This window comes from Mauremys reevesii, linkage group 1 (genome assembly GCF_016161935.1).
Source record: "Mauremys reevesii isolate NIE-2019 linkage group 1, ASM1616193v1, whole genome shotgun sequence".
NCBI lineage: Eukaryota > Metazoa > Chordata > Testudines > Geoemydidae > Mauremys > Mauremys reevesii.
Window position 1 is genome coordinate 123,097,710 of NC_052623.1, and position 22,864 is coordinate 123,120,573.

The 22,864-nt window shown below is 44.3% G+C and overlaps 1 protein-coding gene across 1 annotated transcript in view; it reads left to right on the forward strand.

The window, feature by feature from the left end:
• The window catches only part of VWA3B (von Willebrand factor A domain containing 3B), a 129,528-nt gene that overhangs the window by 11,035 nt on the left and 95,629 nt on the right, over positions 1-22,864 (forward strand). Inside the window, exons 5-8 of the mRNA XM_039520285.1 lie at positions 2,627-2,877; positions 4,682-4,841; positions 11,669-11,838; positions 19,412-19,536. Coding sequence (XP_039376219.1) covers positions 2,627-2,877; positions 4,682-4,841; positions 11,669-11,838; positions 19,412-19,536 — 706 coding nt within the window. The remainder of the gene's footprint in view (positions 1-2,626; positions 2,878-4,681; positions 4,842-11,668; positions 11,839-19,411; positions 19,537-22,864) is intronic.

Here is a 22,864-nt window from a genome sequence, read left to right on the forward strand (position 1 = left end):
CAGCTAGGAAAAGACACAAAAAGAAAAAAGCAAAAATTTGTTTTAAGTACATCAGAAGCAGGAAGCCTGCCAAACAATCAGTGGGGACACTGGACAATTGAGATGCTAAAGGAGTACTCGAGGAAGGCAAGATCATTGCACAGAAGATGAATGAATTCTTTGCATTGGACTTCACTGCATAGGACATGAGAGAGATTCCAAAACCTGAGCCATTCTTTTTCACTGACCAATCTGAGGAAATGCCCCAGACTGAGGTGTCAGTAAAGGAGGTTTTGGAACAAATTGATAAATTAAAGAGACATAAGCCACCAGGACCAGATGGTATTCACCCCGGAATTCTGAAGGACCTCAAATATGAAATTGCTGAACTCCTAACTGTGGTGTGTACCATGTTGCTAAATCAGCTTCTGTACCAGATGATTGGAGGATGGCTAATGTTATGCTAGTTTTTAAAAGAAGGCTCTAGAGGTGATCCTACAGGGTGGTAAACCTAACTTCAGTATTAGGCAGATTGGTTGAAAATATAGTAAAGAACAGAATTATCAGACACATAGAGGAACATGATTTTTTGGAGAAGTGTCAACATGGCTTTTGTAAAGGGAAATTATATCTTACCATCAGAGGGGTAGCCGTGTTAGTCTGGATCTGTAAAAAGCAACGAAGAGTCCTGTGGCACCTTATAGACTAACAGACGTATTGGAGCATAAGCTTTCATGGGTGAATACGTCTGACGAAGTGGGTATTCACCCACGAAAGCTCATGCTCCAGTACGTCTGTTAGTCTGTAAGGTGCCACAGGACTCTTCGTTGATTTTTATATCTTACCAATCTGTCGACCCTCAAAGAATTCTAATGAATATGTAGACAAGGATGATCCAGTGGATATAGTGTACTTGGACTTTCAGAAAGCCTTTGACAAAGTCACTCACCAAAGGCTCTTAAGCAGAGTAAGTAGTCATGGGCTGAGAGGGAAAAAGGTCCTCTCATGGATCAGTATTTGGTTAAAAGACAGCAAATAAAGGGTAGGAATAAACGGTCAGCTTTAACAATAAAAAGAGGTAAATAGTGGGTCCACCAAGGATCTGTACTGGAACCAGTACTGTTCACCATATTCATAATTTATCTGGAAAAGGGGGTAAACAGTTACGTGGCAAAGTTTTGCAGATGATACAAAATTACTCAAGATAGTTAAGGCCAAAGCTGACTGAGAGGAGTTACAAGGGGATCTCACAAAACTGGGTGACTGGGCAAGAAAATTGGCAGATGAAATTCAATGTGGATTCAAAGTAATGCACATTGAAAAACATAATCCCAACTATACTTAAAAATTATGAATTGTAAATTAGCTGTTACCACTCAAGAAAGAGATCTTGGAGTCATTATGGATAGTTCTCCCACAACATCTGCTCTTTATTTACCCTTTCATATAACACAGGAACCAGGGTAACCCAACTAAATTAATAGGCAGCAGGTTTAAAACAAATAAAAAGAAGTACTTCTTCAGAAGATGCACAGTCAACTTTTGGAACTTGTTGCCAGGGGATGTTATGAAGACCAAAAGTGTAACTAGGTTCAAAAAAGAATTAGATAAGTTCATGGAGGATAGGTCCATTAATGGCTATTAGCCAAGATGGTCAGGGATGCAGCCCCATGGTCTGTATATCCCTAAACCTCTGACTGCCAGAAGCTGGGATTTGATGACAGGGGATGGATCACTTGCTGATTGCCCTGTTCTGTTCATTCCCTCTGAAGCATCTGGTACTGCCTGTTGTTGGAAAACAAGGTATTGGGCTAGATGGATCACTGGTCTGATACTGTGTGGCTGTTCTTATGTACGTGAGTCAGGGTAATGCCTATAACTTTGCCTAGAACCCCGGAGTGAATGTCATAAGGTCCAGAAAAGGTCTTAGATATATTTCTCTTTTGTTTTATAATTATTTTTCTTTCCAGGGGTAGGCCTTGGCTTTGCTTAATTTACTGATGGGGCTGAGGCTTATGGGATGTTAGTTGTTTTTTAATTTGCACCAAATACCTAAATACAAATATTTAGGCCCAATAGATACTGAATGTTGGGCATCCTGAACAAAAATACAAAAAAACATTTTTAATTTCCTTTCAGCTGCTGCTTAAGGACAAGATTGAGATTACACTGCCCCAGGAAAGAACTGTACATCCCCTTATTCCCCTGCACAGCATTTTAAGAGCAAGTCACAATCTTGCCCTAACTTAATAACTAGTTTCCAAATGCCCCCAATATATCCATCCATCTGCTCTGCAGTCCTTTCCAACCCCCAAAGCCCCCATTTCTTTTAAGTCGCTTACATTACTCTGATCTTGTCACAAACAAGTCATGCAAACTAGTTGACACTACCCTATGCTTACTTAAATATTGTGGAATGCAATTAGGATAAAGTGCAATGGCTTTTCCATTATATGTGAGTGACTCAGAGGCATTTGTCAAGTATTTTGCTGCTGAAATAGTGAACGAAAAATGGGTTGTTTCCATTGCTACCTTGGCTGGCATATCTGGCACTACAAATCAGTCATTGTAGCTTTGCTGGACTTGGGACTGCTTTGAGTTATTTGTTTCAATCTTCATTTTCATTCTCTCTTGTATTTAAATAAAGCTGACAGCCAAAAAAGAGCTAATTCTTCATTTTGTGGACTGTCTAACTGGAGCTATTGAGCTGTACAAGCAGAGAATGGAATGGGTAACCAGTGAAAGTCGGCAGATATTTGGAGTGATTCTGGAATCGTGCATCACCATTGTTCTGGACTTTGGCACTGTGTGTAGAACTGAATTTGATCTGTGCCGTGATGCGCTTTCTATGGTCCTCTCACAGCAAGTGGCCCAGCTTGCCAAGTTTAACCTCATTCGGTAAGGGAAATGGTGTTTATTTTCTACTTTTTGTTAATGAGATGAAGAGAAGTACTGTGGAGTATAGATCTGTATTCCGACGATATGCTTACTGCAGTAGCAATGGTCATTATTATTATTTGTATTATGGTGTTATTATTTGTATTATGGTAGTGCCTAAAGGATCCTACCAAGTTCAGTGCCTCATTATGTTAGGCATCATACATCTGTACTGTTCCTACCATGAAACAATATGCATTGGGAGAAAGGAAGTATTGCTATCTGCATTTTACAGGTGGGCTACTACGCCACAGAGAAATAAAGTGATTTGCCCAGTGTCACACACTAAATCACACAGTAGCATAGTTGAGAAATGAAACCAGATGTCTTGAGTCCCAGTCCAGTGCCTTAACAAAGAGACTGTATTCCTTTCCTAATATGAGTAAATTAATTCGTATTCAGTGACAAATAGGCCCAGGTTTTCAAATTCATGTGCATGTGCAAGCCTTTATTTACGCAAGCATATAGATATTTACACACACAAAACAGGATTTACATTCATGTCAGGATGGGAGTTTGTGTGCATGCAAGTCATGTGTACGCAAAGGTTTGTGTGCAATTTAATGCATACTGTTTTGAAAACTGGCTTCAGAAAGTCTACTAAAAATTAGATTGTGACTCTTAAAGTAATTTTGCACCTGATTTATGCCACAGTTTTGATTCTGGTGCCCTGAGGTGCTTAATTCACCACCTCTCAATACACTTGAGGTTTGAAAATCAGAAGTGAGCTTATGGGGACACACCCACCATTTTTTTAAAGGTGATCTGCAAAGTTATATCAAAATTGAGGCACAGTAAAGTTAAGTATTTGCTGAATTTATCAGGTAGTGGAGGGGGATTTAGGACAAAAATACATTTTATCTTTTTAAAAAAAAATTTCTGTGACAGTACAATACTACTCTCCCAGGTTTGCTAGAAATTCTCCGAATGATGTTTCTGGAATGTCACAGAGACTAGAACCACCTGTTTTTTCTTTTTTCTTCTTCTTTTTTTTTGTATACATGCACATGTGCGCTTGCTTTGCACTTCTGTAGTGCCTTCAATGCAAAAACTTCAAAGCACTTTTTTAAAATACCGATGAACTCCACATCCCAACTTTCTGGTTTGGTAGGTAGGTAAGTATTTAATCCTATTTTACAGATGACATAGTGGCTAAAAATCACTCATTAGTCACAAAGGGTGACACAGCAAGTTAGGGGGTAAAGGGAGAAATAAAACCTAGGTTTTATGACACTCAGTCATGTGCTTTAAGTACTGGACCATGCTGTCTCCCCAGTTTTTAGAGAACATGGTCATTTGTTTTAGCTTGGCAACACTGTTAAAACTGATTATTTATTTCTTACTCTTGGAATATTTCTGTTCCCTCCCCAGCACATCCCACCAGCCTGTATAGTCAGCTACTTCTCAGATAGGTCTTTTACATTGTTTCATGCATGTTTAAGGGGAACTATGCTCTAGAAATTGTTCTTAAAGCAGCTATATTTTTTTAGTTATCTTAATTCTGTTTTGGAAACAACTGCCCTAGAAACTAATTTTCCAACTTGTGGTGCCTTATGAGGGTTTTATTTTGCCTCTTTATCTTATTACTAGTCTGGTTTTAGAAATGTGTATTTTAACTACTGTCCTATTAATGGAACCTCAACCTCAAGAGTTGGTGGTTTATTATTATTAAAGGTCTAATACAGGAGAAATATTTTGAGCTCTGCTGTTGTGTGTTGTCAGTGGCTCCTCATTACTCCTGAATAATCACTAATATTATTTTCAGCACTGCACAAGATCTTGTGAAGTGGCAACAAAAAGCCGTTCCTGTGTCTGAATATTCTATAGAGTCTGCTGTTAAATGGCTCTGGAAGTTGGACCATATGCCAGACATCAGTTCTACCAGCTCCACCGAGGCTCTGTTGGAAGCCATAAGTGATGAGACAGTAAGTTTATACATCTCTTCTGAAGTCTCCAGTAAACCCAAGAATATCCAGTGGGAGAATTGGATTGCAAGTTTTATCCTAATGAATTGTGGAGGGCCAAAGAGAGAACTTGTGGCTATCTAGAAGGTATTTCTTTCCAGTACAGTTACAGCCCATATTTAACAATACTGTATGGAAATGTATCAGGTTCTGAAAGCAGAAACTTATTTTGTTTTCCTGTGGAGCAATATGTTCTGAAGTCATGATGGGTAAGATAAATATTTTCCCTCCAGTGACTTCACCAGGGGAGGGATAACTCAGTGGTTTGAGCATTGGCCTGCTAAAGCCAGGCTTGTGAGTTCAATCCTTGAGGGGGCCACTTAGAGATCTGGGGCAAAATCAGTACTTGGTCCTGCTAGTGAAGGCAGGGGGCTGGAATCAATGACCTTTCAGGGTCCTTTCCAGTTCTATGAGATAGGTATATCTCCATATATTATTATTATTATTTTATGATTACTTTTCAAAATATTTTTAATGAAAATGTTAATATTAAATATTACTCAAGAAAAGGATGTCATTTTTATTCTGTATTGCTTACTGAAATATGCAAGAAAATCCAAAAATATATGTGAAGACGGTTTTAACTTAGCACTAGCTGACTCCAAGAATTCTGTAAACTCTCCTGTGACATCCAAATTGTAGCCTCACCAGCTGGTTGAGCAACTCTCTTACAGTATAGTGCCCAAAGCACACCAAGTATTTTTGCAGTTAAATTCTGTTTATTTTTAATAGGGCCATATTACATTACTCATTAAAGAAAAGCCAAAGGATATAAAAATATATACCATAATTTTAGCCGGCCACTCCATTCCTTTGGCAGCAAAGACACATTGGGCCAAATTTATTGCTGGAGAAAATTGGTACAACTCATTTAAAGCTAAATTCAATAGTAAATTTGGCCCTCTGTGTTTGGACTGAGTTATCTGTTTACACAGGGGATGTGCAGAGGGCCAGTGCAAGGTTCCACTTAAGTCTTACTTGGAGAAGTTATTTTAAGTGGGATGTAAGGTGGTGCTTAGGCCTCCTGGTTCTCTACCAGGGTGGATGAGTCTTGACCCCTGTGTAATTTGATATTAAAATTAAACTGGGTGAGGAGTTAATTTGTCCAAGGGTGACATTTTCTTATGTCTGATTTTTTAGCAATGTGACAATCACTGCTTTTTTGGGAAAACATTACCAGTTTGCAGTATTTTCTGGCTAAAAAAATCAGGCTTATCAGGCCTTGTAGGTCCGGGTCTGAAGAGAATGTTAAAAAATCCAGCCAACTGGTAGAGAACTTCACCCATATGCCTTATTATTATTTTTCAACACACTGGTGGGATACAGGGCTGCCCGGTGGGGAGGGGGCAAGTGGGGTAATTTGCCCCAGGCCCCGGGCTCCACAGGGGCCCCCATGAGAACGGCTGGGGCTCCATCCCCGACCCCGCCTCTGCCTCTCTCCCGGAGCCTCAGCGCATCCAGGAACATCTCTGAACAGCGCTGCAGCGTGGCTCTGGTTGGGCCTGAGCTCCTTCCCGCTCAGAGCCGCGTGGTAAGGGGGTGGGGCTGTGAGCTCCAGCGGGGCCTGAGCTCCCTCCACTTGGCCTGGAGTTCACAGCCCCGCCCCCTTACCATGCGGCTCTGAGCGGGGCGGAGCTCAGGCCCTGCCGGGGCCATGCTGCACCGCTGTTCAGGGACGCTCTTGGATGTGGTGCGCTGAGGCTCCAGGTGAGGGGGGAGCCAGGGGTAAGGGGCTGGGGGGGTTGGATAAGGGGCAGGGAGTCCTGGGGACAGTCAGGGGACAGGGAGGGGGCAGAGGTTGGGGGGGCAGTCAGGGGACAGAGAACAGGGGTTGGATCGTGGGCCCGGGGTCTGTCAGGACTCAGCAGGGGGGTGGATAGGGGTCGGGGCAGTCAGAGGACAGGGAACAGGGGTGGGGTCCCGGGGTGGTGGTTGGGGGGGATCTCTGGGGGACGGTGAGGGGACAAGGAGCAGGATGGGTCGGAGATTCTGAGGGGGGCGGGCAGTCGGGGGGGCAGGAAGTGGGTGGGGGTCGGATAGGGGGCAGGACCAGGCTGTTTGGGAGGCACAGCCTTCCCTACCCTAAAGCTCATTCAGCAGTTTGAGGCTTGCAGAAGAGCCAAGCTGTTAGCTTTTCCATTAGGGCTACCATCCCTTTCACTTCTCAAATGCCAAATTATAGTCTCTATTTAATTTCAGTGCCATAGGGAGATTCAGGTCAGGGGAGGGTAGCTTCATTTAAAATTAGCCACTGGGGGAGGGATCACATGATAAGAGCAGTATCCTACACCACCTACCTCCTTCCCAACCCTACGAAGGGAGAGCCCCCACCCCTGCATTTCCTGAGGCTTCAGAGGGGTTAATTTAGTGGTTCTCAAATTATTGTACTGGTGACCCCTTTCACATAGCAAACCTCTGAATGCGACCCCCCCTTATAAATTAAAAACACTTTTATATATATTTTACCCTATTATAAATGCTGGAGGCAAAGCGGGATTTGAGGTGGAGGCTGACAGCTCACGACCCCCAGTAATAACCTTGTGACCCCCTGAGGGGTCCCGACCCCCAGTTTAAGAACCCCTGGGTTAATTTAATTTTAGTACCCTGTGTCCATTCACATGCATGTGCTATTTTGAGCATTTCAGTTTTCACAGCATAGGCTCATCTCAGATTCTGGAACAAGCTCAAATGCTCAGTTCGTGGAGTATGTATATAAGCTATACTAAAGACAAACCCACAGTAACCGTCTCCAGTTTGAGGGACCCCATGAAGCCAGTCTCTAGGAAACAGATAAATGCATGGAGGTTAAGTCCATTAATGGCTATTAGCCAGGATGGGTAACCTAGCTGGATAGCTAGCCTCTGTTTGTCAGAGGGTGGAGATGGATGGCAGGAGAGAGATCACTTGATCATTACCTGTTAGGTTCACTCCCTCTGGGGCACTTGGCATTGATCATTGTCGGTAGACAGGATACTGGGCTGGATGGACCTTTGGTTTGACCCCAGTATGGCTGTTCTTATGTTCTAACCTAAATGAACCCAAAGTTATGGAGACAGATATGAGTCAAGGAAGCCAGCAGAGTATCAGAAATCTGGAAAAATCTCTGACTCGATGGGCTCACGCGTTTGGTCACAAGCTGAGGTGGTTCAAAAGTTTTGGATTTTTTTTTAAGCAGAATTTTTTTTTGTTTCTTTAAACAATCAAACACAGAAAGCAGAAAATATTTGGCCACACGCTTCTGAAACCGCAAACCATATTCAGGTTTTGGCAGACTAATTTCAGCTTTTCAATTAAAAAAAACACAACAAATTTTGAAGGAAAGCAGACATTGTCCATGATTTTTTTTTCTGCTTTTTAAAAACCCCTAGTTTTCGATCCAAAAAAGTTTTGACGGAAAATATTTGTCCAACCCTTTTAATGAGGTTTAGTGCCTTTTAGCACTAGCTGATGCTGAGAACCAGTGATACCTTGTAAAGAAGTTTTCTCAAAACAGCCGAGATGCAGAAGGTTTACTTTTCCCAGGGCCGCCCGTGGGAGCGGGGGAGCAAGTGGGGCAATTTTCCCTGGGCCCCACAGGGGCCCCCACGAGAATATAGTATTGTATAGTATTGCAATTGTTTTTATGGAAGGGGCCCCCAAAATTGTGTTGACCCAGGGCCCCTGAATCCTCTGGGCAGCCCTGGTGGGTTAGTGCACCATCCAGGAGAGTCCTTTTGGCTGTTGGTCATCATGGACCAGAGTTTAATTACAACTATTACCTTATCAATGAAAATTCATTTAGTGTATGTTCAGTGTAGTGTAGTGTAAACTAGTGAAGTACCCACTTCGCTCCAGGCAAAAGCCACACCTTCGTTATAGAGTCATAAAGTGACTCAATCATGGAGACTGTTAACAAAAAAATAATTCCACATTAAACTTACAGTAGCTAAACTGTTTCCCCAGATTTGGCTGCTCCTGTGGTTTCTTTACTTCGCCTAAACCTTCATCAGGGCCAGATTAATCTTTTGTGGGCCCTCATGGTGGGGTTGGTCCCCAGAGTAGGGTTGCCAACTTTCTAATGGCACAAAACTGAACACCCCTACCCTGCCCCTTTGTGAGGCCCTGCCCCTCGCTCGCTCCATCCCCACTCCCTCTGTCGCTCACTCTCCCCCACCCTTATTCACTTCCACCGGGCTGGGAGCAGGGGATTGGAGTGCGGGAGAGGGGTGAGGGCTCCGGCTGGGAGTGTGAGCTCTGGGGTGGGGTCAGAAATGAGGTGTTCAGGGTGTGGGAGAGGGCTCCGGGCTGGGGGTGTGGGCTCTGGGGTGGGGCCGGGGATGAAGGGTTTCGGGAGGCTTAGGGCTGGGACAAGGGGTTGGGGTGTGCGTGTGTGTGCAGAGTGTGGGCTGTGGGAAGGGAGTTTGGGTGCACAAGAGGGCTCCAGGTTGGGGCAGGAGGTTCAGGGTGCGGGGTTCCTGTGGTGCTTAATGCGGCTCCTAGGAAGTGGCCGCCAGGTCCCAGTGGCCCCTAGACACATGAGTGGCCAGTGAGACTCTGTGCGCTGCCCTCATGCCTGCAGGTGCTTCCCCTGCAGCTCCCATTGGTCATGGTTCCCGGCCAATGGGAGCTGCAGAGCCAGCATTGGGGTGGGAGCAGCACGTGGAGCCTTCCTGGCCACCCATGCATCCAGGGGCTGCAGGGACCTGGCGGACCCTTTTGGGAGCTGCGTGCAGATAGGGCAGGCAGGGAGCTTGCCTTAGCCTCTGCCCCTGATGCACTGCCAACCAGACTTTTAATGGGCCGGTTGGCAGTGCCTACCGGAGTCGCCAGGGTCCCTTTTTGACTGGGCATTCTGGTCAAAAACCGGATGTTTGGCAACCCTATCCCAGAGCGAGACAGGGGCAAAAGCATAGCTGGGTGGGGTGGGCGTGTTGGTCCCTGAGTGAGGCAGAGGTCGGAGGCAAGAGCACAGCAGGATGGGGTGGAGGGTTGGTCCCCAGAGTGAGGCAGGGGCCAGAGGCAAGCCCAGCAGGGCAGTGGGGCAGAGTGGACAGGATCCCCCTGGTTTGGCACGGCGCCAGTACCTACTTCTCTCCACCAGAGCCGGGTTCTTGGGAGCCAGTTCTCTTTCTTGCCAGCCGAGCTGCAGCTCCTCCAGGCAGAAGCAGCTGCTTTTCCCGCCCTCCTGGCGGGGAGGCTGATTGCGGTTTCTCCTGCACCCAGACTGCTGACCAGACACTGCCAGGTCTGCTTTTTGACCGGACTTTCCAGTCAAAAACCGGACAGCAGGCAACAGAGCCCCATAACTTTAAATGTGGGAGGGCATAGCCTTTTTTCCTGCCTTAAGGGTGAGTGACGGGCAGGATGGGGGTGGAGAGGAATGAGTGGCAGGTGGGGCCTGGGGAAAGGGGCTGAGCGGGGCAGGGCTGTGGGGCGGAGCACAGGTGGGACCAAGGGGGGAGGGGCAGAGTGTAGGCAAGACCTTGGGGTGGAGCATGGGGGGTGGGGCCATGGTCCAGGCACCAGTGGTCCCCCCCACTTCTAGGGAGCTTCCAGCGCTTCTGCTTGGCAACCATAATTGGCACCTTCTGCATGTGGCCTGGCACAATGGCGCCATTGTAAACCTGGTACTGTCCTTCATCTCAGGCATAGCTACTCCCTAGGGCTCCTTTCCTCAGGACCTACCTGTCTCAAATCCTAGGTCACTCTCCCAGAGGGCTAGTCCTCCCTCCCTTACACTCAGGGTGGAATCTAATGAATCACACCTTCCTCAGTGAGTCAGCGTATTTAACCTGCAGTTCCCAACACCTACTAACTGTGTGGGATAGCTGGAGAATCCTGCCTCCTCTGTGCATGCAGTAAAAGTTGGGGTAAAAATGCCCATGTGTCGGTCTATTAGCTCATCAGGGATTCAGGGGACTGAGATGAAGACCCATTAAGGTTGTGTCTATACTTTGAGCTGTGGCTGTAATTCCTAGTTCAAGAGACATACCTGTGCTAGTTCTGATGGAGCTAGCATGCTAAAAATAGTGTAACCGTGGTAGTACAAGTGGTGAGACAGGCTTGCCACCCAACTACATATGGCGGTCCAAGATGCTAGGTATCTACTTTGGGCAGCTAGCCTCCTGTTGCTTTGCTGCTGAGGCTACACTCTATTTTTAGCACGCTAACTCAACCAGAGCTAGCACGGGTATGTCTCTTTGAACTGGGAATTACAGCCCCCGCTCAAAGTGTATACATACCTTTTAGAAGGCAAAAATTGAAACACTCACTGGGTCTAATGGAGGATTGAATCTGCTTTACTGTAGGCCTGTACTTTACAGCAGAATGAAGGCACGGACTTGGTTCCTTAATACCTTCTCAGGCTCAACCAGTTTTATCTTCTCTTATTTTCCTCAGTGGGTGCTCCAGAGATCCCTACTGTGTATGTGGAGAGTGGCTTCTTTTAAAAGTGATCATTTATTAATACTTACACAGTGCCTGAGGTACTGCAGTTATTACCATATTCTGTCTCAGATACTAGGCTATAATAGCTATGGGACTGATTCTCCTGTCACTTCAACGAGTTTTATGTTAGTGTGACTCCACTGACTCCAGTGGAGTTACCTCTGATTTACACCAATATAAGTGAGAAGGAGAACCCAGCCTCTATTAGCCTTGTGACCCTCGTAATGAGTCAACTCTACTGATTTTTCTTTCATCATGTCAGCATAATGCATTGCTAGAATAAATCCAAAGCAGCTATATGCAAAATAAGGCTTCCTATTCTTGTTTTCTGTTTAATAATATGCATAATATATCTACCATAGGTTGAAGCTGTTTATTACTTTACTGTGGGTGATTTTCCAAAGGACATGAAGCAGCTACTCTTGCAGAAGGTTTCTAACAGCCCATACCCAATCCACACAGTATCTTTTAATGCAAAGGAGGAAGAAACCATCCTTTTCCTAAAGGAGCTGAGCCAACTGACCTCTGGAAGGTATGGGGAATACTACTACTACTGCTACATGATTTCAGTACTTTTGAAGGACTATACAGATAGAAACATGTGAATCCTTACAACATACCTGGGAGATAAGTGAGTATTACTCCCATTTTACTGATGATAAACCTGAGACAAAGAGGTTAAGTAATTTTCTTAAGGTCACAGAGGAAATCGTTGTAAGAGCTGGGATTAAAACTCAAGAGTTCCTGTGCTCAGACCAAACTTCCCTCCATACACGTGCTCACGGTCTCTCTTTAAGTCAATTTACTATGTAAATGAGAAACAATCTGTCCGCTCCACCTATTCTTGGCTCTGCAGAAAAAAAAAGTGCAAGAAAAAGAGATGGACACAAAAATATGCTGAAACGATGATTGATTGATTTATATACTGTATTGCAGTAACACCTGTGGGCAACAATAAGGAATTCAGAACCCTGTTGTATTAGGTATTGTACAAACACACAGTAAAAAGACAGCCTCTGTCCCAGATAATTCACAAAGTTGTGACAAGACTCGGCAGGTGGATGAGACAATGAAATGGGTGGAGTGGGGTTGGAAGAGGAGGTAACCATAAAGCAAACATCTTACTGACTTAATTACAATCTATAGCTTTATGCAGAGGCTGCAGTGGTTATAGTTAGCAGTCGTGCTAGAGATGTGTTGGAAAACTAATACGGCAAAATACAAAATGTCCAATAAGTTCTTGGAATGTACCAGGGACAATTTCTTGTTTCACAAGGTGGAGGAAGTAACCAGGAGGAAGCCGTTGTAAACTTGATTCCAACTAAAAGGGAGGAATTGGTTGCTAATCTGAAGGTTAAAGACAATTTGGGTGAAAGCACTCATGAAATGATCGATTTCATGATTTTAAGAAAAGGAAGGAGTGAGAGCAGCAGGATAAGGACAATAGACTTTTTTTTAAAAAGCAGACTTCAACAAACTCTGGGAATTGGTAGGTAAGGTCCTATGGGAAGAAAATCTAAGGGAAAAAGTCATTCAGGAGAACTCGCAGCAATGCTTAAATTATAGGAGAAAAGTTGTGTGCCCCTGAATGTCAAGTGGCTTGCTTTCATTTAAACCATAGTGAGAAGTAAGGGGGCTGTAAGACAGAAGTGAGGTATCCCCTAAAAGTAAGGGGTCCCATTCCCCCAAGCTACCCTGTAATTCAAGCACTGGCTGGCAGTTTCTCAAAGAGACAATATTAAAGGTGCATCAGCAAACTATCCTGTTGCAAAAGAAACATAGGAAAAATAGTAAGATGCCAAAATCGCTCCCTGAGGAGCTCTTGAATAACCTGAAAATCAAAAAGGAATCCTCAAAAAGTGGAAATGTGGACAAATAGCTATGGATGAGTACAAAAGAAGAGCACAGGCATGTAGGGACAAAATCACAAAGGCTAAAGCACAAAATGAGCAGAACATTGGCCAGTCATAATAACGTTTGTGTCCCATCCTGAAAATGTCCAACACACGAGGTTATACAGTGTTTGCCTTCTCCAGCCTTTGCAACCTTGGCTTGACCTTGTCCCCATTGCCTCATCTGTAATGTGTTGTTTTGGATTTCTTCATCCAAGGTGAACCCACATGCGGTACATCACAACAACATAAATAGGTACCATGTCTCTTGGAACAACATGAGGTATCCGGGGCTTTCCAGACTCCCCCACCCTTCCTTATCAGTATCTGAGGATGAGTGACATGTTCCTTTAAGATGTAACCTGCCAGGGTAGGTTCCAACATACCTATGGACTGGATGCTATACACTGTTAATGCTTTACTTAGTCCTGTGGTCACTGGTATTGTTGGTACTATAGGAAAGATCCATGTCTCATGAAGCATGCACTTTTTCTCAACATAGTAGATCCTTGAGTAGCACCTTATTTGTCAACAACCCAGGCACTTCCCCACCTTGAATTTCCTTTAGTCCTATCTGTAGCTCCTGTATTAGGAAGCTGCCATACCACAAACAGGTAATCACCTTTGATACATTAAGATGGTTCATGATTTTTTGCATTTCATTGAGTGCTGCTTCCACTTCCCTAAACAACTGTCCTGTTGTTCTAGCATCCTGAAACCCTTTAAATCCTGCACTATATCCTCATTCTGTTGTTTAGTTAACTTTTTAACAGGCTTCGTAATTGAACTCATTTTCTGATTTTCTTCCCACAATACTCTGATATGTATATGATTCCATGCTGATGTTTCCAATGCCTCAACTCCTTGTACTATTCCTGTATCTCTTTTATCTCTTCCTCCCTGACTCTTTCCCTCCCCAGGCTACCAAATTTCCTCCAATTCCACCCCATCCATTGATTGTCTGAAATTTTGCACCACATTTACTACCATTTGCATATAGAAGCATGCACATTTTGCATGACAGAGCTGCTGTGGGAATGTAAAATTGGTTAAATTCAATACTATGGGTATCATTTGGTACTGTACATTATTATACATAATCTGATATTCACAATTTATCATTAGTCCATTGTCAGGTCCTGCTTCCATTTCTGGGCATGGTTCATCGTGCTTCAATTCTGGAATAGGAAGCATTGTTACACCAGTATGTTCAGAAGCAGTGGTGGTCCTCTGCCAGTTCTTAGTCACATTCAGAGAGAACCTCAAAGCCTCAGTCACTTTCCTGGCATGGTAGGTGGACTCCTGGGCAGAAGTTCATTTGATGATCTGCTAGAGTAACTGTAATATTTCCCGCATGTGTTAACTGCATGCTATAACTGGTTAGGTTAGCCATTACCATCCCATTTAAACACATGGCCCCCTTTGGGTTCCCCAGTCCAAGTCCCTGCTTCTGAGAGTTGCTTGTGCTGCAGGATCTTCGACCTTGACTGCAGTTCAGTCTGTACCAGAGCTTTGTAGGCTTTCCTGCATGATTACCTGGAAACCATAAGGCTAGGGTGGCTTTCTCCCCCTTGTGCACTGTCACCACTTGTTCCTCTGCTGTATCACGAATACCACGGACCCCAATGCAGTGCATAATATACCTCCCATGGTGATCAATACCTGAAAAAGAAAACAATTACTGTCACTTCCTTTTTTTATATCAATAGATTCCTTCTGTCCTTCCCTCTGTATGGTTTCATCTGCATAGCATACAACCAGTGGTTCACCCCTCCTTTTTCATCCTTTTCCCGGACCAGCAGTATGGATGGACTAGCCTTGTCCATTACATAGCAGGGACTCTCCCAACTGGCTTTTGGAAATGGCCTTTTACTGCATGAGGAACTGATCTCCCACTTCATATGCCTTGCCAGAGGCTTGGTCATCAATTATCTTTTCTTTTTTTTTTGTCGGGCCTCTCCTAGGCTTCTTGCAACCATCTTGTGTACCTCTTGTATGTGCCGTACCAATTCCTTGAGCTGCTGCTCTGTTACACTGGGCTAATGAATAGCTCATCTCCCTTCTAGTCATAGTCTCAAAAGGGGTAACCCACATAGCCTTCACCATGCTTCCCCTTATGACCTTTAAAACAAGGTGTAGCTTAACATCCCAGTCTTTCCCTGAGCCGCTTACCATCTCTTCAGCATTGTTTTTAATCTGTCAGGTTGGCTCGTTCCGTCCTGAACTCTGTGGGTGGCATGGTATATGGAATTTCTGATCATGTTGTAGTATCTCACAAACCTTCCTATCACCTTTCCCATGAATGCTGGACCATTATCACTATCCATAGCCTTAGGAAGACCCCACCTAGAGAATACTTGCTCTGTTAGCACCTGAGCTGTGGTGATGGTTGTACAGTGTTGAGTCAGAATAGCTTCTGTACGCCTAGTAAAAGCATCTACAATTACAAAAAAGCATTTATTCTCTCTAGCAATTGTAGTTGTTGGCCTCCATTGCATAGTAAACACTCGCTTTTTAGTGCTAAGTTAATTTAAATGTCCACCTGCTCTGTGTCTATTCTCATGAACTCCTCACTTAATCCAACCAGGACCTCCTCTGATTTTCAAGCCGTAAGTAGTCCATCCCGTCTTTTTAGTTCCCATTCATATAATACACCAGTTCCCCCACCTAATAATTTTAAGGTGTCTTGTATTTCCTCATTTTCCTTTTGTAGCGCCTGTAGATCAAAATCTTTTTTCTCTCTGATTCATGGCCCTGGTTGTCACTGCTTCTACCCCAGCGGTGGCTGTCTCTCCTGGCCATATAAATCCACTTCTGGCTGCTTCCTTTACTGCCCTATCCGCTTCATCATTCCATCTTTTAATTTTTCCACTCTTGGCTTGTGCCTTATCCTTCATTACCCAGACCTCCATCAATCCCTTGTCTTGTGTCACCTGATCCAATCACTTTCACAAGCCTGCATGCTTAATGCTCCTGCCATCACTCTTCTTCCATTCATTTTTTTTATCGAATGGAAGAAAAGCAGTAAATGCATTACACACAAAACTCAAATCAGACACCAGCACTCCCCATCTTCACACCTCTTATAGCCTGAACCAGTGCAGCAATATCATTATATTGAGCTGAGGGAGTTTGTCTTGAAAAGAGGTCTTGTTGGTACTCTCCTGCATAAATCAAGGCTAAACCAGTAACTGGCTTTCCTGCCACATAGTAGGAGGATGTAAATGGGGAGTAATCCCCAATGTCATCAGGACCCAGAGCAGCAGCAGTCTTTGCTAGAAAAATCCCAGTCAGATTGTTTCCTGTTTCAGGGCTTGGAACACACTCATCACATTCTCCTGTGATTGTAAGCCTTTCGGGGGGCGGGGGTGTGTGTGCAAAGGGCTGGATTATACAGTTGGTCTCCCTCTATGTTGTCCCCCAAGAGTGGGGGGCATTCTAGTGCTGGACTTCCCTGTCCTTAATCTTTCCTATTGCTAAAAATCCTAGAGGGGCATGAACTGAACACATACTAACCTTGCTTCCACCCGTAATATAACAAAATTTTGGAGAGGCCAACAATAATTCATAGCTCATATGGATTTTTCAAGAATAAATTGTACCAAACCAACCTAATTTCCTTCTTTGATAGGGTTACTGGCCTAGTGGATATGGGGGAAGCAGCAGACATGATATAGCTTGATTTTAGGAAGGCTTTTGACTCAGTCCCACCTGGCATTCTCCTAAGCAAACTAGGGAAATGTGTTCTGATGAAATTACTATAAAGTGGGTGAAAAACTGGTTGGAAGACCAGACTCAAAGAATAGTTATCAGTGGTTGGCTGTCAAACTGGGAGGAAATATCTAGAGGAGTGACAAAGGGGTCTGTCATGGGTCCAGTACTATTCAGTATTTTAATTAGTGACTTGGATAATGGAGAGGAGAGTGTGCTTATAATATTTTTTGAAGACACCAGGCTGGCAGGGGTTTTTAGCACCTTGGAAGACAGGATTAGAATTCAAAACAACCTTGATAAAGTGGAGAAATGGTCTGAAATCAACAAGATAAAATCCATTAAAGACAAATGCAAAGTACTACACTTAGAAAGGAAAAATCAAATGCGGATCTACAAAATGGGGAATGATTGGCTAGGTAGTAGTACTACAGAAAAGGATCTGGGGATTATAGTGGATCGCAAATTGCATATGAGCCAACAATATGATGCAGTTGCAAAAAAGGCTAATATTCTGGGGTTTATTAACAGGAGTGTCATATGTAAGATATTGGAGGGAGGTAATTGTCCCACTCTGTTCAGCACTGGTGAGGCCTCAGCTGTGTCTGGTTCCGGGCATTGCACTTCAAGAAAGATGTGGACAAACTGGAGAGAGTCCAGAGGAGATTAACAAAAATGATAAAAGGTTTAGAAAACCTGACTTGTGAGAAAAGGTTAAAAACATGGGCATGTTTAGTCTTGAGGAAAGAAGACTGAGGAGGGACCTGATAACAGTCTTCAGATATGTTAAGGCTGTTTAAAAGAGGACAGTGATCAATTGTTCTCCATGTCCCTTGAAGGTAGGGCAAGAAGTAATCAGCTTAATCAGCAGCAAAGGAGATTGAGGTTAGATACTAGGAAAAACTTTCTAACTGTAAAGATAGTAAGTTTTGGACTAGGCTTCTGAAGAAGGTTGTGGAGTCCCCATCACTGGACATTTTTTAAGAACAGGTTGGACAAACACCTGTCAGGGATTGTCTAGGTATACGTGGTCCTGCCTCAGTGCAGAGGGCTGGCCAGATGACTTGTAACACACAAAAGGAAGTGTCAGAACTGCTGCAATGTTACCTAATTTAAGGCAGGTCTTGGGACAAGAAGAAGCAAAGGTGATGTTATCCATCAGCCCTTATAGAGGGGAGCTTCCGCACTGTATCATGCCTTCCCAGAGTCTGCTTTGTCCCTGCTGGACACATGGGAGGGGGGCAACCTGCCGCATCCTTCTGGGGAGCAGTTAGGTGACCAGCTCCACAGGGAGAAGAGGCAGGTATCAGCCTTCAGACACTGGGCAGGGTTTCTCCCCCAGCTGACTGTGTTGAATGTATTCCCTTGGGGTGGAGAAGGTGGAAGGAGGGCCCATTGGGTGGGCAATGGCAGTGACATGCAGATTGGCTGTGTCCTGAACAGTGGCCATAGGTTTGCGGGGAGAAGGGTGATGGTGTGTGTATGGGGGGGGAGGAGGGTGGAAACTAAGGAGTTGTATATATTTATATTAAGTTAATTTAGTTGTTGTTTATCTATTTCTGTTTGTCTGTCTTGTTTTTTTTTTTAGGTTGTAACCTCTTAGGGGCAAGGTCTGCTCTGTTTTGGTTCAGTGACTAGGCTGATGGGTCCTCACACCTGATTTGGGCTTCTAGGCACAACCATAATCCAAATAAATAATAATAATAATAATGATGGGCATCGTGGCAGTCCCTCCTCAGGAATGCCATGTTGTAGAGGCTCTGCAGAGCTATGGTATGGGCAGAACCATTCTATGTGCTATGATCCCTCCTGAGCCCTAAATAATTCTGCAGAAGTCTAGCGTGAATGTTGATGCTCAGTGGACCAGCAATAACACCTTGCAGCTGGGTAGCTGTGCACAGATGCAGTGCAGGCAGCTCGGTAGCTGGCTGTGCAACCAGAAGGGAGCCTGGAGGAAAGTGTAAGCCTAGCTTTTCCATAGCTCTAGTCAGGAATCCATGGGATCCACATGGTTAGTGCCTTTGTTTCTTGTACATCCCTGTTTTGGAAAGGCCTGTTCTGTCCCTTTCCGTGAGGCCTGCATTAATCAGATGTTATGGCTCAAGTACCACGGAAATAAACCCTCAGTGTGTTTGGAATAACTTGTCTCCTCCTGTGGAATATTTTCAGGTGGATGATTGAGCTCTGCCTGTCTCCCTGGCTTGTATATCAGTAGTTCAATAAAGGGACTTGTGGGGCTCTGAACTTGCAGGATGCCCTGATTAAAAAAGACTCCAGGGTCCAGGTAAGGAAATGATTCTGAACATTTATGCTAGTGTCTTCATATTGACACTTCTGAAGTACCCCAATTTCTGGCCTCTTCACCGTATGAGTATACAGTAACAGAAATCAATGAGTTCTACAGAAGGGCAACAAGGATGCTCAGAGGTACATAATGAAGGGATAAACTAGGGATGTATTTACATAATTTACTTAGAGATGAAAACCCTTTTTATATTACAGATTCCATGCGTTTGCTGAGAGAACTGACTACATAGATATCATTGGACCTATACCAAAGAGTGAGGAGGATGGAGAAAGTCTAGCCACCCAGAATTCAAGAAAATTGAAAGGAAAGGTGCCTTTAGGTAAAAATAATACAAGCATGTTCTTTCTTAAAACCTTCAGAATAACAGTGTAATTTAGGAAATGTAGCCAAGTGTTAATAAACATAAGCATGAGCAGTGCTCCCACTTCACCATCTGGGAAAGGGGGCAGGACAAATGGCTGGCCTCTGGGTGAGAAAGGGTGGATACTATGTACGTGGTCAGAGGGGGAAGGAAGAAGGGAGAAATTGACAGAGCTTTGTGTGTATGAGAGAGATACACAGAAAAGAACAAGATTGTTTTGTTTGGAAAGAGGGAAGGGTGTTGCTGTATATATGCTAGGGGTGTGGTGGGAGCATTTCAGTAAATGTTGCATATCTGAAATTGTTTCTATGCCATCGTTTCTAAAGATGAATGATGAGTAGCTTTAATCACCTAAAAGTGCAGTAATCTCTTTGAAATGCATTGTGTGGTATGTCTTATTGCTATTATGGACTAGAATTTACAAGTTAAAAAGGAAGACAATTAGCCTTGTGCAATTACTAAGCATTATAGCCATGTTTATGACATCACTGACAACCAATCAGAAAACTCCAGTTGTGTCTAGATTCTAAATCCTTTCAGAGCAGAAAATATATTGCCGTGATTACTCTTTTCTTCCATGTCTGATGTCTCTTGTTTCACGGTGCCTTCTTGAATGATGCAGAGGGCAATAATAATAAAAATGCTGATTAGCCTCTAATGTGTTTGTTTCTTGCATATGTGGAATAAACTACAAAAGAAAATAATTGGAAACTGAGGCCATGTCTACACCAGCGAGCTTACAGCGGCACAGCTGTACTGATGCAGCTGTGCTACTGTAAGATCGCTTGTGTAGCCGCTCAGTGTCGATGGGAGAGAACTCTCCTGTTGACATAATAAAACCACCTCCACGTACGGCAGTAGCTATATTGGTAGGAGAAGCTGTACCGCCTGGCCACACCTCCGCCTAGGAGCCAGGGGACATATCACCGCTTCTCCCACACCCTAACTGCCTCCCAGAGCCTGCACCCCCAGGCAGAATCCTCACGCCGTCCCATACCCCAACCCCCGCCTCAGTTTGGCACCCCCCTCCTGCACCCTGAACCCCTCATTTCTGGCCCCACCCTGGAGCCCGCACCCCCAGCCAGAGCCCATACCCCCTTCTACACCCCAATCCCCTGCGTCAACCTGGAGCCCCCTCCAACACCCGGAACTCCTCATTTCTGGCCCCACCCTGGAGCCCGCACCCCCAGCTAGAGCCCTCACCTCGTCCTGCACCCGAGGCCCCTGCCCCAGCCCAGTGAAAATGAGTGAGTGAGTGAGTGAGGGTGTGGGAAGGGGGATGGAGTGAGTAGGGGCGGAGCCTCAGAGAAAGGATGGGGCAGGGCTGGGGCCTTGGGGAAGGGGTGGGACAGGGAGTGGGGCAAGGGTGTTCAGTTTCGTGCAATTAGAAAGTTGGAAACCCTGTCCAAATCCCACTTCCTATGCTATGGAGAGAACCCCCATGGAGTCCTGCTCCATGGTAGTGCATTGGCTGCAGAATTCACCTGCATAGCATCCCACTGGCCTTCCCGCCAGTGGAAAGGAGATCAGGATTTGCTTCTCTGTTATCGAACGTTCCAGGTATGCAGGCAAATACATCTCCAGTGCTACCGTGTGTACCTAATTTTTGAAGTGCTGCCTTTAAACAGCAGCACTTTAAAGAATGGTACTGTATTCTACTGCCGCGCAGTGGCGGAGGCAGGGTTCTGCAGGAAGAAGTTAAATTCCCCATCTTGGCTTGTATGCAAAATAAGTCTGAGCAACTTAAAATGTCTAATTTTCTTGCATTTGTCTGTTCTCCCTTTGTAAAGCCTGATCTAAGTCAAATGATCACAGAATTAATTAATATTCCAGTCTCTTCTGCAAATTAATTTTCTTCCCCCTTTTTTTTTCTTCTCTTTCTTGGACTTTTAGAAATGTTGGTGCTTGTTTGCCAGTTTTTGTTTAGCTTTGCTGGTGGCTGTAAGCTAGTTTGGTATCTTGGTTGTGAAATCAGGTGGGGTTGGAGTAGTTTTTGAAGCAGGCTGCAGGATGGGTATAGCAGCTCGGAGGTAAGACTGGAACAGATTGATTTTTTTTTTGTCTGTGAGGATGTTCAGCAATTGGGAGGTGGAAAGGGGTGCTTGTTGGGGTGTTGTATGTTAGTTGTAGTTTGTATGTGTACACACACACACACACACTTTGATTCTGTACAGCAAAGTGGGTATACATTCTACCAAGTTAAAATGTTCCATTCGCAATTTAAATTTTTAGTTATTATTTCTTGCTCTTTTTCAGCCTTTTAGCTATCGCTACTTTAGATTGTAAGCCCTCCGGGCAGGAAATTCATCTTTATTTGTATTGTGAAGTACATATCTGGTACTATAATAGGTAGTACATATTTAGTAAAAGGTGTTAAATGTCTGGAACCCAATTCTAAAATTCTGTTAATAATTTTGAAACATTACTCATTGTAAGGGTTTGAACACAGTTAAATAACTATTTTACCCTTCTAACGCTGAGTCAGTCATTCAATTTAAAATGTTATCTAGGCACAAAATAGGAGCTTATTGTGTAAAGGAAATAAGGGGCTTGATTTACCACTGTGTTACTCTTGCTTAATGCTGGTGTAATTCTGCTGAAATCAGTGGAGTTACATAGGCACAAAATTAGTGCAACATGGTGCTGAATCAGGCAGAAGAAAACAAACTTTAAGCTCAACTTTCATTCTTGCTGCTAGTGGAGAGTAAATATAAAAGCTGTAGGCATATTTATCCAGCGTATTGCCTGTTTCCATTGTAACCCCATGGACATCACTGAGTTCTTTTCCCTTTATGAAATGGAACTGTTGAGTTCTTCAGGTAGATCCAAAGAGACAGTTAAACTGACAAGCTCTTCGCCTGGAGTGGGTCGGTGCTTGATTTCCCCCGAAATAGATAATGTTTTCACCCCTTTAAAATTAGGTAATTGCAATACAAGTGGGCACCAGCATCAGTGCTGTTGAGGGCTGTTAATATTTAGTGGAAAAACAAATATTAAGACGAGGTTAACAGGAGAGCCAGCATCGGAGAGGGAGGCAGGAGAAAGGAAGGATGAGGAGTAGGACAGTATGACGGAGATCACTTGGGACACTGTGCATATAAAGGATATTGATGTTTATATTATTATATTTGTGTGTGGGGGGGATTCTCGGGTGGCCTCAAGGAGCAGTTTTTCTCTCTTGTGGCTTCTCAGGTGGAGGAAGATGACTGAGGGTGTGAGGCTGTGCTGGATGTGGTGGGTGGGACAGAAAAAAGGGGGAGATGAACCCTTCAGTTGGAGAAAAAGG